This window comes from Salvelinus fontinalis, chromosome 8 (genome assembly GCF_029448725.1).
Source record: "Salvelinus fontinalis isolate EN_2023a chromosome 8, ASM2944872v1, whole genome shotgun sequence".
NCBI classification, from domain to species: domain Eukaryota; kingdom Metazoa; phylum Chordata; class Actinopteri; order Salmoniformes; family Salmonidae; genus Salvelinus; species Salvelinus fontinalis.
The window spans coordinates 41,737,056-41,751,067 of NC_074672.1; the positions used below are offsets into that span (position 1 = coordinate 41,737,056).

The window sequence follows — 14,012 nt, forward strand, 5'->3', positions numbered from 1 at the left end:
CCTCTACTCACCACTACAGACTCCTGGATCTCTGATGTATTTTATTCCAGACCCCCTCTACTCACCACTACAGACTCCTGGGTCTCTGATGTATTTTATTCCAGACCCCCTCTACTCACCACTACAGACTCCTGGATCTCTGATGTATTTTATTCCAGACCCCCTCTACAGACTCCTGGGTCTCTGATGTATTTTATTCCAGACCCCCTCTACTTACCACTACAGACTCCTGGGTCTCTGATGTATTTTATTCCAGACCCCCTCTACTCACCACTACAGACTCCTGGATCTCTGATGTATTTTATTCCAGACCCCCTCTACTCACCTCTACAGACTCCTGGATCTCTGATGTATTTTATTCCAGACCCCCTCTACTCACCACTACAGACTCCTGGATCTCTGATGTATTTTATTCCAGACCCCCTCTACTCACCACTACAGACTCCTGGATCTCTGATGTCCCTGCTGGGGTTCAGGTAATAGAAGGGTTTACACATCTCACAGGTGCGTCCCATGGTGTTATGGAGACAGTCGTCACAGACGCCACCGCTGGCATTGCCTGTGGCCAGGTACACCGCCATGTCAAAGTGACACTGTTTGGAGTGACCGTTACAGTTGCATTCTGGGTAAAGAAGCAAAAAAAGAACAATCATCAGAAATGGTCCTCCATGTTGTTTCTGCAGCTGTGTGTGTAGTGTTAATTCTCCACGTGGTTATGTGTTGGATGTTTACATCAACAGATTCCTCCCACTACAAGTGAGGCTGGGTTGCTTTCCTACTACGGTTGAGTGAAGTGTAGTCTCACCTCTGCATGTGTGAGGGTTGTCTGCCTCGGCTGGCCTCCAGGGCAGGTCGTTGTGGAGGTCTCTGCAGTGCTCACAATTCAACCCCTCAGTGTTGTGTTTACAAACACATCGCCCATGGATCTGACCAATCACAGCACAGAAAGAAAACTCAACAGTTATCATTGTCTTTTGGACATTTCGTTCGCAGTCATCTTCATATGCAATGACCAAGGGCTCCCACACAGGGACATGTGACATAAACCATGGTGTAAAAAGAGCGGCCTATGCCCCACCCACCATGCCATTGTCCCTGGCGTCCACCCCTGGTACAGGGGCACACTCGGAGGCGTGTCCGTAGCAGAAGCAGCTGCCCCTCACCACCAGCTCGTACAGGGAGTAGTAGTACTTCTGCAGAACGTCAGAGCGTCGGTCCAGCAGGTTATCTCCCAGGGTGTGCAGCTTGGTGAAGTTGATCCGTAGGTTGGTGATCCGCAACAGCTCTACACAACAAACGGGTATGTTAACATCAATTAACTATCACAGAATTGATAGTTTATAGGTTACTTTCAGTCTTCCTCTGACTTGTTCTCTGAATTGATCTCATTTCCCAAGTATTTGTCTCACCTTGAATCTCCAAACTGTATGGGTCTTTCACATGTATGGCAGGGTCGAGCACTTTATAAATGACCTGCAAGAGATGAAAAAGTAACGAAGAGATGAAACTAACTGGTGATGAACAGATCGTTGTAATCGTGCATTCATTAGAAAGGAGTCCAACTCATAGTGGTAATAGTTTCCGTCTATGTCATCACCTCTCCTTCCGTGGAGGGCTCGATGTCAGAGTATCTCTCCTCACAGATGACATCATTGATGTGGTGGAGGGAGTGGGCGGGCACGCGTGGGAACGTCTTGGAGCAGTTGTAGGCAAAATAACGGTACGGTCTCCAGGAGCGACCAAAATCAGCCGAACGCTCGATCAGCATGGCGGCAGGTCGGAAGGTCTATGGAAAGATATCGGGAAAAGTATTCAGTAACGTCTGGGACTTTCTGTCATTTCTGTGATGTTTACTGCATGTCTGTTTTAATGGTAATAATATGTTTGTAGATAGTTTGAATTCATGTCTCTTGGATATAATAACGTGTTTATAGATACTTTGAATTCATGTCTTTTTGATATTACTCAACAAATACCTGAGCAGCCATCAGACAGCTCTCACCTTAAACTTCATGATGAGGTGAGTGAAGTGGAATTCTGCCTCCAGATTCAGTCTAATACTGACACCCTCCTCCCCTGTAGTGAATAAATCCCACAAGGAGGAATTATTGCAGATGATACACACACACACACACACACACACACACACACACACACACACACACACACACACACACACACACACACACACACACACACACACACACACACACACACACACACACACACACACACACACACACACCGTTGACAGACTGCCACCAGGTGAGGTCCTCGTTGCTGTCCTTGAGTTGGATGACGTTCTTCACGCGGTGACTGTTTTTGTGGTTGTACGGGTCATAAGGATGCTGAGAGTTACACGCAAAACACTTGTCTGATTCCTACAGGGAGACAGAAGCAGTAGGTATATATCATGAGGGGGAGGGAGGTGGTGAGGGGGCAGGGAGGAGGGGGGCAGGGTGGAGGGCGGAGAGGGGGGCAGGGGGCAGGGAACTCCAGAGCCGGTTTCTTAACTAGGTTGAGCCTCCAACAACAACAAGATGATGCTAAACGGATTGAGGAGAAATCAATAGGAAAGTAGGAGTGTGTACATTATCAGTATAGCGTGTACTGTATCAATATAGTGTGCACAGTATCAGTATAGTGTGTACTGTATCAGTATAGTGTGTACTATATCAGTATAGTGTTTACTGTATCAGTAGGAAGCACCAGTGACTCGATCAATAAAAAAAGTGGTCAGATGAAGCAGATGCTAAGCTACAGGACTGTTTTGCTAGCACAGACTGGAATATGTTCCAGGTACACCACATCAGTCATGAGCTTCATCAATAAGTGCATCGATGACGATGTCCCCACAGTGACCGTACGTACATAACTCAACCAGAAGCCATGGATTACAGTCAACACCTGCACTGAGCTAAAGGCTAGAGCTGCCACTTTCAAGGAGCGGGACTCTAACCCGGAAGCTTATAAGAAATCCCGCTATGCCCTCCAACGAACCATCAAAAATGTAAAGCGTCAATACAGGACTAAGATGGAATCGTACCACAACGCCTCTGATGCTCGTCGGATGTGGCAGGGCTTGCAAATTACTACAGACTACAAAGGGAAGCACAGCCGAGAGCAGCCCAGAGACAGGAGCCTATCAGACAAGCTAAACTACTTCTATGCTCGCTTCGAGGCTAATAACACTGAAAAATGCATGAGAGCAGCAGCTGTTCTAGCTATTCCAGAGCGTGTGATCACGCTCTCTACAGCCGATGTGAGCAAGACCTTTAAACAGGTAAACATTCACAAGGCCGCTGGGCCAGATGAATTACCAAGACATGTACTGCGAGCATACGCTGACCAACTGGCAAGTGTCTTCACTGACATTTTCAAACTCTCCCTGTCCGAGACTATAATACTAACATGTTTCAAGCAGACCAGCTTAGTCCCTGTGCCCAAGAACACTAAGGTAACCTGCCTAAATTACTATCGACCGCACTCACGTCTGTAGCCATGCAGTGCTTTGAAAGGCTGGTCATGGATCACCATTATCCTAGAAACACAAATTTGCATACTGCCCTTACAGATCCACAGATGATGCAATCTTTAATGCACTCCACACTGCCCTTTCCCACCTGGACAAAAGGAACACCTTTGTGAGAATGCTATTCATTGACTACAGCTCAGCGTTCAACTCCATAGTGCCCTCAAAACTCATCAATAAGCTAAGTACCCTGGGACTAAACACCTCCCTCTGCAACTGGATCCTGGACTTCCTGACGGGACGCCCCCAGGTAGTGAGGGTAGGTAACAATACATCCGCCACACTGATCCTCAACACAGGGGCCCCTCAGTGGTGCGTGCTCAGTCACCTCCTGTACTCCCTGTTCACTCATGACTGCACGGCCAGGCACGACTCCAAAACCATCATTAAGCTTGCCGATGACACAACAGTGGTAGGCCTGATCACCGACAACGATGAGACAGCCTATAGGGAGGAGGTCAGAGACCTGGCCGGGTGGTGCAAGGACAACAACTCTCCCTCAACGTGATCAAGACAAAGGAGATTAATGTGGACTACAGGAAAAAGAGGACCCGAGCACGTCCCCATTCTCATCGATGGGTCTGCAGTGGAGCAGGTTGAACGCTTCAGTTCCTTGGTGTCCACATCACCAACAAACGAACATGGTCCAAGCACACAGTCATGAAGTGGGCACGATTAAACCTATTCCCCCTCAGGAGACTGAAAAATTCTGGCATGGGTCCTCAGATTCTCAAAAGATTCTATAGCTGCACCATCGAGAGCATCCTGACTTGTTGCATCACTACCTGGTATGGCAACTGATCGGCCTCTGATCGCAAGGCACTACAGAGGGTAGTGCGTGTGGCCCAGTACATCACTGGTGCAAAGCTTCCTGCCATCCAGGAAGTCTATACCAGGCGGTGTCAGAGGAAGGCCCTAAAAATTGACAAAGACTCCAGCCACCCTAGTCAGAGACTGTTCTCTCTGCTTCCGCACGGTAAGCGGTACCGGAGTGCCAAGACTAGGTCCAAGATGCTTCTAAACGGCTTCTACCTCCAAGCCATAAGACTCCTGAACATCTAATCAAATGGCTACCCAGACTATTTGTATTGCCCCGCCACCCTCTTTTACACCACTGCTACTCTCCGTTGTTATCATCTATGCGTAGTCACTTTAATAACTCTACCTACATATACATATTACCTCAACTAACCGGTGCCCCCGCACATTGACTCTGTATCCGTACCCCTAGTATATAGTCTCGCTATTGTTATTTTGCTGCTGCTCTTTAATTAATTGTACTTTTATTTCTTATTCTTATTTGTATTTTTTATTTTAAAAAAATGTAAAACTGCATTGTTGGTTAGGGGCATGTAAGTAAGCATTTCACTGTATGGTCTGATGTATTTGGCACATGTGACTAATAACATTTGATTTGATTTGAGTATAGTGTGTACAGTATCAGTATAGTGTGTACAGTATCAGTATAGTGTGTACAGTATCAGTATAGTGTGTACAGTATCAGCATAGTGTGTACAGTATCAGTATAGTGTGTACAGTATAGTGTGTACAGTACCAGTAGTGTGTACAGTATCAGTATAGTGTGTACAGTATCAGTATAGTGTGTACAGTATCAGTATAGTGTGTACTGTATCAGTATGGTGTGTACAGTATAGTGTGTACAGTACCAGTAGTGTGTACAGTATCAGTATAGTGTGTACAGTATCAGTATAGTGTGTACAGTATCAGTATAGTGTGTACAGTATCAGTATAGTGTGTATAGTATCAGTATATTGTGTATAGTATCAGTATAGTGTGGACAGTATCAGTAGTGTGTACAGTATCAGTATAGTGTGTACAGTATAGTGTGTACAGTACCAGTAGTGTGTACAGTATCAGTATAGTGTGTACAGTATCAGTATAGTGTGTACAGTATCAGTATAGTGTGTACAGTATCAGTATAGTGTGTACAGTATCAGTATAGTGTGTACAGTATCAGTATAGTGTGTATAGTATCAGTATATTGTGTATAGTATCAGTATAGTGTGGACAGTATCAGTAGTGTGTACAGTATCAGTATAGTGTGTACAGTATCAGTATAGTGTGTATAGTATCAGTATAGGGTGTACAGTATCAGTAGTGTGTACAGTATCAGTATAGTGTGTACAGTATCAGTATAGGGTGTACAGTATCAGTAGTGTGTACAGTATAGTGTGTACAGTACCAGTATAGTGTGTACAGTATCAGTATAGTGTGTACAGTATCAGTATAGGGTGTACAGTATCAGTATAGTGTGTTGGGGTACATATGCCTGCCACACCCTCATTCAGGACCTAGACTTATAAGAGTATTCCTCTCTTCATGCTTAGGTTCCCACCATCTTAAACTGATCCTCCATCAACAAACCTCTCTCCCTCTCCTCACATCTCAAACGTATCTATCTCTCATTAGTCAAGCATGGAGGAACCTCAGATTACAACTGAGCAGTTCTAAGAGTTGACTGATCTTCATTGACACAGGAAGATCCTCCCCCATTCTTCCACTCCACCTCCGTCCCTGACCCAGTGAGAGCTGGGCTAGCGTTACAGTTTTAGTTCCAGCCCATCAGGTGAGTGGTGGGGCCAGACAGGAGCCCCTCTGACAGAGCGTCACAACAAACAGCCCATAGGAAGATTACTGCAGATCAGTCTTTGGCCCTGGCCCAGCCCCTTACACTGGCTGTCAGTCACCATGTCCCGCCCTGCGCTAGCTAAGAGCCATTCCACAGTCACCACCTGTCAATCATGTTACCTTATACTCAACAATGTGCTGTGGTATCTCCTCCCCACAGGTTAGCAATGAGGTAGAACACATAGCCTACATGCAGGCATGTAGAGCATCAAGTCAACATGTGTCAGGGAGGGAGGGGGTGGGGAGAGGGAGGAAGCATGGAGGTAGGGAGGGAGGGGTGGGGAGAGGGAGGAAGGATGGAGGTAGGGAGGGAGGGGGTGGGGAGAGGGAGGAAGGATGGAGGTAGGGAGGGAGGGGTGGGAAGAGAGAGGAAGGATGGAGGTAGGGAGGAAGCATGGAGGTAGGGAGGGAGGGGTGGGAAGAGAGGAAGCATGGAGGTAGGGAGGGAGGGGTGGGGAGAGGGAGTAAGGATGGAGGTAGGGAGGGAGGGGTGGGAGGAGAGGAAGCATGGAGGTAGGGAGGGAGGGGTGAGAGGAGAGAGGAAGCATGGAGGTAGGGAGGGAGGGAGGGGTGGGGAGAGGGAGGAAGGATGGAGGTAGGGAGGGAGGGGTGGGAAGAGAGAGGAAGCATGGAGGTAGGGAGGGAGGGGTGGGGAGAGGGAGGAAGGATGGAGGTAGGGAGGGAGGGGTGGGAGGAGAGGAAGCATGGAGGTAGGGAGGGAGGGAGGGGTGGGAAGAGAGAGGAAGCATGGAGGTAGGGAGAGAGGGGTGGGAGGAGAGAGGAAGCATGGAGGTAGGGAGAGAGGGGTGGGAGGAGAGAGGAAGCATGGAGGTAGGGAGGGAGGGAGGGGTGGAAAGAGGGAGGAAGGCGGGGTGCGCTTTATACCTGGGGCTGAAATTGAACAGTTCAGTTTCAAGTCCAATTGTGTGTGAGTGTGTGTGAGTGTGTGTGAGTGTGTATGTGTGTTCTCACCTGCAGGTGGCTGACTATGCAGTAGTGTTCTGGCCCATGAAGACCACAAGTGGAGGTAGCGGTCAGATTCATGGCTCGGCCAACCAGCAGGTTGCCTGTTGCCGGGTAACAGCTTCCCTCCATACAGCCATGCGGGCTTGAAGGGAGCTTCTGTCCCACCACACTGAGAGCTGAGGGGAAAGCGGATGGAAGAGAACACAAAATACCTGACGATTAGTTATTCCATCATTTACAAAAACATTATGGATCGAATAGTTCAATAATATGCAGACTGGATGAGGAGACATGGAGAAAGGACATAACGTAGAAACAATTCCTCAGGTTATACTTGCAGGTTTCGTGATATATTTGCAGTCTCTAAGGAGAACTTAAAGGTCATGACTTCCTGCTCTTTGATTGAAGGCAATGGGCTTATCTTTCTACAGGAGCGGTGTCTATTTTACTAAGAGTGTTCACAGTGTTCAGTCAGCCCAGAGGATGAGCTCACTCTGCATACAGACACTCCAGTAAGCTACCCAACGTACACTACGCTACCACCACGACTGGGATATCACAGGAAAACCTTTCCATCGTCGACAATTCTACAGAGGTTACTGGGTTACTGCCAGCATTGGGGAGTAAGGACCTACATGTAATGAAATAACTTGTTTTCAATGCAAACGCCTGACACTAACTGTATTCCGTTACAGATCTGTAGTAATTGTCGTGACAGACAATGCAGATAGAATCAGTGTCAAGTTCAACTTATCACGGTATCAGAACAGGTTACACAGGACAGGTCATAATGGTATCAGAACAGGTTACACAGGACAGGTCATAATGGTATCAGAACAGGTTACACAGGACAGGTCATAATGGTATCAGATCCGGTTACACAGGACAGGTCATAATGGTATCAGAACAGGTTACACAGGACAGGTCATAATGGTATCAGATCAGGTTACACAGGACAGGTCATAATGGTATCAGAACAGGTTACACAGGACAGGTCATAATGGTATCAGAACAGGTTACACAGGACAGGTCATAATGGTATCAGATCAGGTTACACAGGACAGGTCATAATGGTATCAGAACAGGTTACACAGGACAGGTCATAATGGTATCAGAACAGGTTACACAGGACAGGTCATAATGGTATCAGATCAGGTTACACAGGACAGGTCATAATGGTATCAGAACAGGTTACACAGGACAGGTCATAATGGTATCAGATCAGGTTACACAGGACAGGTCATAATGGTATCAGAACAGGTTACACAGGACAGGTCATAATGGTATCAGAACAGGTTACACAGGACAGGTCATAATGGTATCAGAACAGGTTACACAGGACAGGTCATAATGGTATCAGCACAGGCTACACAGGACAGGTCATAATGGTATCAGAACAGGTTACACAGGACAGGTCATAATGGTATCAGCACAGGCTACACAGGACAGGTCATAATGGTATCAGAACAGGTTACACAGGACAGGTCATAATGGTATCAGCACAGGCTACACAGGACAGGTTATGGTATCAGATCAGGACAGGTCATAATGGTGTCAGAACAGGTTACATGGGACACATGACAAGGGTCAGGTTGCTTTACTGTCCTCAGGCCAGGAGTCAGGCCAGGAGTCAGAGGTGAACATTGAGATAAAGGAATCACTGGTCCCCTCAGGCTGAAGATGGAGCTGGTCTCTATGACATTCTAGTGGTTCTAGACAATAAATAAATAGTGCTGTTGTGACTTCATCTTTGAAGCACTGTGATAATCTATGAAGGATGAAGTGGACAGCTCCCTCAGCACCCGGAGGAGACCCTCGTGTTCAAGGTGGGTGTTCAGGGTGACCAGGGACACTGCAGAACAGCCCTATTATACCCTATTTTGGGCTCTAAGTGTTACACCCTGTTGACCTACTCACCCACGTAAATGTTCTCTCCACATCAGTGACTCTGACTAACCAAGACATCATCATGGTTGAGGGAGGAGGGGAGAGTGATTGAGGGAGGAGGGGAGAGTGATTGAGGGAGGGGGCGAGAGTGATTGAGGGAGGAGGGGAGAGTAGTTGAGGGAAGAAGGGAGAATGATTGAGGGAGGAGGGGAGAGTAGTTGAGGAAGGAGAATAAAAACAAGACAGAGAGAAAGAGAAGAGGCAGAAAGGGCCAAAAAGAAAGAGTGATTACCTTCTGAAAAGCAGGAGAACGAGAGAGGCAGCTAGAGAAGAGCAGGAGAAAGAGAGACGCAGCTAGAGAAGAGCAGGAGAAAGAGAGAGGCAGCTAGAGAAGAGCAGGAGAAAGAGAGAGGCAGCTAGAGAAGAGCGGGAGAAAGAGAGAGGCAGCTAGAGAAGAGCAGGAGAAAGAGAGAGGCAGCTAGAGAAGAGCAGGAGAAAGAGAGAGGCAGCTAGAGAAAAGCAGGAGAAAGAGAGAGGCAGCTAGAGAAAAGCAGGAGAAAGAGAGAGGCAGCTAGAGAAGAGCGGGAGAAAGAGAGAGGCAGCTAGAGAAGAGCAGGAGAAAGAGAGAGGCAGCTAGAGAAGAGCAGGAGAAAGAGAGAGGCAGCTAGAGAAGAGCGGGAGAAAGAGAGAGGCAGCTAGAGAAGAGCAGGAGAAAGAGAGAGGCAGCTAGAGAAGAGCAGGAGAAAGAGAGAGGCAGCTAGAGAAGAGCAGGAGAAAGAGAGAGGCAGCTAGAGAAGAGCAGGAGAAAGAGAGAGGCAGCTAGAGAAGAGCAGGAGAAAGAGAGAGGCAGCTAGAGAAGAGCAGGAGAAAGAGAGAGGCAGCTAGAGAAGAGCGGGAGAAAGAGAGAGGCAGCTAGAGAAGAGCAGGAGAAAGAGAGAGGCAGCTAGAGAAGAGCAGGAGAAAGAGAGAGGCAGCTAGAGAAGAGCGGGAGAAAGAGAGAGGCAGCTAGAGAAGAGCAGGAGAAAGAGAGAGGCAGCTAGAGAAGAGCAGGAGAAAGAGAGAGGCAGCTAGAGAAGAGCAGGAGAAAGAGAGAGGCAGCTAGAGAAGAGCAGGAGAAAGAGAGAGGCAGCTAGAGAAGAGCAGGAGAAAGAGAGAGGCAGCTAGAGAAGAGCAGGAGAAAGAGAGAGGCAGCTAGAGAAGAGCAGGAGAAAGAGAGAGGCAGCTAGAGAAGAGCAGGAGAAAGAGAGAGGCAGCTAGAGAAGAGCAGGAGAAAGAGAGAGGCAGCTAGAGAAGAGCAGGAGAAAGAGAGAGGCAGCTAGAGAAGAGCAGGAGAAAGAGAGAGGCAGCTAGAGAAGAGCAGGAGAAAGAGAGAGGCAGCTAGAGAAGAGCAGGAGAAAGAGAGAGGCAGCTAGAGAAGAGCAGGAGAAAGAGAGAGGCAGCTAGAGAAGAGCAGGAGAAAGAGAGAGGCAGCTAGAGAAGAGCAGGAGAAAGAGAGAGGCAGCTAGAGAAAAGCAGGAGAAAGAGAGAGGCAGCTAGAGAAAAGCAGGAGAAAGAGAGAGGCAGCTAGAGAAGAGCGGGAGAAAGAGAGAGGCAGCTAGAGAAGAGCAGGAGAAAGAGAGAGGCAGCTAGAGAAGAGCAGGAGAAAGAGAGAGGCAGCTAGAGAAGAGCAGGAGAAAGAGAGAGGCAGCTAGAGAAGAGCGGGAGAAAGAGAGAGGCAGCTAGAGAAGAGCAGGAGAAAGAGAGAGGCAGCTAGAGAAGAGCAGGAGAAAGAGAGAGGCAGCTAGAGAAGAGCAGGAGAAAGAGAGAGGCAGCTAGAGAAGAGCAGGAGAAAGAGAGAGGCAGCTAGAGAAGAGCAGGAGAAAGAGAGAGGCAGCTAGAGAAGAGCAGGAGAAAGAGAGAGGCAGCTAGAGAAGAGCGGGAGAAAGAGAGAGGCAGCTAGAGAAGAGCAGGAGAAAGAGAGAGGCAGCTAGAGAAGAGCAGGAGAAAGAGAGAGGCAGCTAGAGAAGAGCAGGAGAAAGAGAGAGGCAGCTAGAGAAGAGCAGGAGAAAGAGAGAGGCAGCTAGAGAAGAGCAGGAGAAAGAGAGAGGCAGCTAGAGATGAGGAAAGAGATGTAGAAATCACTGGGGCCTCGTTCAACATCAGAGGACCAGGGAACAGCAAACACACAGCATGTTGGGACATGGCGGAGGTGGAAAGTGTGATGTGGATTGAAAAACATCCTGTGCTCCCCATGAGAAATGAAATAGTCATATTTCCCATAGACACCTAGTCATTATGGCATGTTAATTAAATGTCAATTACAATAATAAGAGAACTAAGTAAACATAGATCAGATCAGCGGACGACAACACACAGAGCTCAACAAAGCTTTTCTAATTGAACACATAAAAACACGCTCCAATCCACAGACAGATTAACGAGCGTGCCTTGCCTTGGCTTGCTTCACAGGCTGCTATTGTGCAAGGCCGTAATGGAAACCATGTCCTCCTGTACCGTAGGCTAATCGATAAATATACACAGATCATATAACATGACTTGGCCGTTGCTCAAGTAAAATATTTAACTGAAGCAGATTCCCTGAATTTCAGTGAAGGTGCAGTGAACCACCGGGCCTTAACCTGAGACCAGTAGGATACATTCAGCCACTCACACACCTGAGACCAGTAGGATACATTCAGCCACTCACACGCCTGAGACCAGTAGGAAACATTCAGCCACTCACACACCTGAGTACAGTAGGAAACATTCAGCCACTCACACACCTGAGACCAGTAGGATACATTCAGCCACTCACACACCTGAGACCAGTAGGAAACATTCAGCCACTCACACACCTGAGTACAGGTACAGTAAACCTGCAGGTTAAATCAAAGGCTGACCTTTGGAGTATTGATCTGAACATACTTCAAATAGAACAGTCCCGTTAGGAGCGTTGAACAGAACGATTAGCATACAGGAGATACCTGTAGCTCGCCAGAGATGAAGGACAACGATGTGGGGTGGGGGTGACTGTAGTTGTGACTCCTAGGGCCCCTCTCCGATACACATTAACTCTAACAGTGATACAGCGCCTAATGGCTTTTCTAAGATGCAATGTGTATGTTGCATGAGTGGACAATCTAGACAAATCAAATCAAATTGTATTTGTCACATGCGCTGAATACAACAGGTGCAATACAACCTTACAGTGAAATGTAATAGGTGCAATACAACCTTACAGTGAAATGCTTACTTACAAGCTCTTAACCAACAATGCAGTTTTAAGAAAATACCCCCAAAAAAGTATGAAATAAAAGTTCACTGGTCACGATGGCTACACCCACCCGTAGCACGCGCTCCAGCAGGTGTATCTCACTGATCATCCCTAAAGCCAAAACCTCATTTGGACGCCTTTCCTTCCAGTTCTCTGCTGCCTGCGACTGGAACGAATTGCAAAAATCTCTGAAGTTGGAGACTTTTATCTCCCTCAACAACTTTAAAAATCTGCTATCCGAGCAGCTAACCGATCGCTGCAGCTGTACATAGTCCATCTGTAAACTACCCACCCAATTTACCTACCTCACCCCCCATACTGCTTTTATTTATTTACTTTTCTGCTCTTTTGCACACCAGTATCTCTTCTTGCACATGATCATCTGATGATTTATCACTCCAGTGTTAATCTGCTAAATTGTAATTACTCGATTTATTGCCTACCTCATGCCTTTTGCACACATTGTATATAGATTCTCTTTTTTCTACCATGTTATTGACTTGTTTATTGTTTACTCCATGTGTAACTATGTGTTGTTGTCTGTTCACACTGCTATGCTTTATCTTGGCCAGGTCGCAGTTGCAAATGAGAACTTGTTCTCAACTAGCCTACCTGGTTAAATAAAGGTGAAATAAATAAAATAAAAATAAAAAATAAATAAAAACAGAGTCAATGTGGAGGCTATATACAGGGGGTACCGGTACAGAGTCAATGTGGAGGCTATATACAGGGGGTACCGGTACAGAGTCAATGTGGAGGCTATATACAGGGGGTACCGGTACAGAGTCAATGTGGAGGCTATATACAGGGGGTACCGGTACAGAGTCAATGTGGAGGCTATATACAGGGGGTACCGGTACAGAGTCAATGTGGAGGCTATATACAGGGGGTACTGGTACAGAGTCAATGTGGAGGCTATATACAGGGGGTACTGGTACAGAGTCAATGTGCGGGGCACCGGTTAGTCGAGGTAATTGAGGTAATATGTACATGTAGGTAGTGACTATGACTATGAAAGTGACTATGGGGGGGGGGGGGGGGGGGGGGGGTGCAATGCAAATAGTCTGGGTGGCCATTTGATTAGATTTTCAGGAGTCTTATGGGTTGGAGGTAGAAGCTGTTTAGAAGCCTCTTGGATCTAGACTTGGCACTCCGGTACTGCTTGCCGTGCGGAAGCAGAGAGAACAGTCTATGACTAGGGTGGCTGGAGTCTTTGTCAATTTTTAGGGCCTTCCTCTGACACCGCCTGGTGTAGAGGTCCTGGATGGCAGGAAGCCCTGCCCCGGTGATGTACTGGGCCGTACGCACTAACCTCTGTAGTGCCATGCGATCGGAGGCCGAGCAGTTGCCATACCAGGCGGTGATGCAACCTGTCAGGATGCTCTCGATGGTGCAGCTGTAGAACCTTTTGAGGATTCGAAGACCCATGCCAAATCTTTTCAGTCTCCTGAGAGAGAATAGGTTTTGTCGTGCCCTCTTCACGACTCTCTTGGTGTGCTTGGACCATGTTAGTTTGTTGGTGATGTGGACGCCAAGGAACTTGAAGCCCTCAACCTGCTCCCCTACAGCCCCGTCGATGAGAATGGGGACGTGCTCGGTCATCCTTTTCCTGTAGTCCACAATATTCTCCTTTGTCTTGATCACGTTGAGGGAGAGGTTGTTGTCCTTGCACCACACGGTCAGGTCTCTAGTGTATCTCAGCCCGTGTGGTTGAACCATGTTTGT

The 14,012-nt window shown here is 47.5% G+C and overlaps 1 protein-coding gene across 2 annotated transcripts in view; it reads right to left on the reverse strand.

Annotated features, from left to right (window-relative positions):
* The window catches only part of LOC129861255 (laminin subunit beta-2-like), a 73,615-nt gene that overhangs the window by 33,766 nt on the left and 25,837 nt on the right, over positions 1 to 14,012 (reverse strand). For both annotated transcript variants that reach the window (XM_055932504.1, XM_055932503.1), the window contains exons 3-10: positions 7,154 to 7,323; positions 2,246 to 2,381; positions 2,003 to 2,076; positions 1,598 to 1,786; positions 1,410 to 1,473; positions 1,083 to 1,285; positions 806 to 926; positions 434 to 622 (exon numbers count right to left, since the gene is read on the reverse strand). In XM_055932504.1, the coding sequence (XP_055788479.1) occupies positions 434 to 622; positions 806 to 926; positions 1,083 to 1,285; positions 1,410 to 1,473; positions 1,598 to 1,786; positions 2,003 to 2,076; positions 2,246 to 2,381; positions 7,154 to 7,323 (1,146 nt within the window). The remainder of the gene's footprint in view (positions 1 to 433; positions 623 to 805; positions 927 to 1,082; positions 1,286 to 1,409; positions 1,474 to 1,597; positions 1,787 to 2,002; positions 2,077 to 2,245; positions 2,382 to 7,153; positions 7,324 to 14,012) is intronic.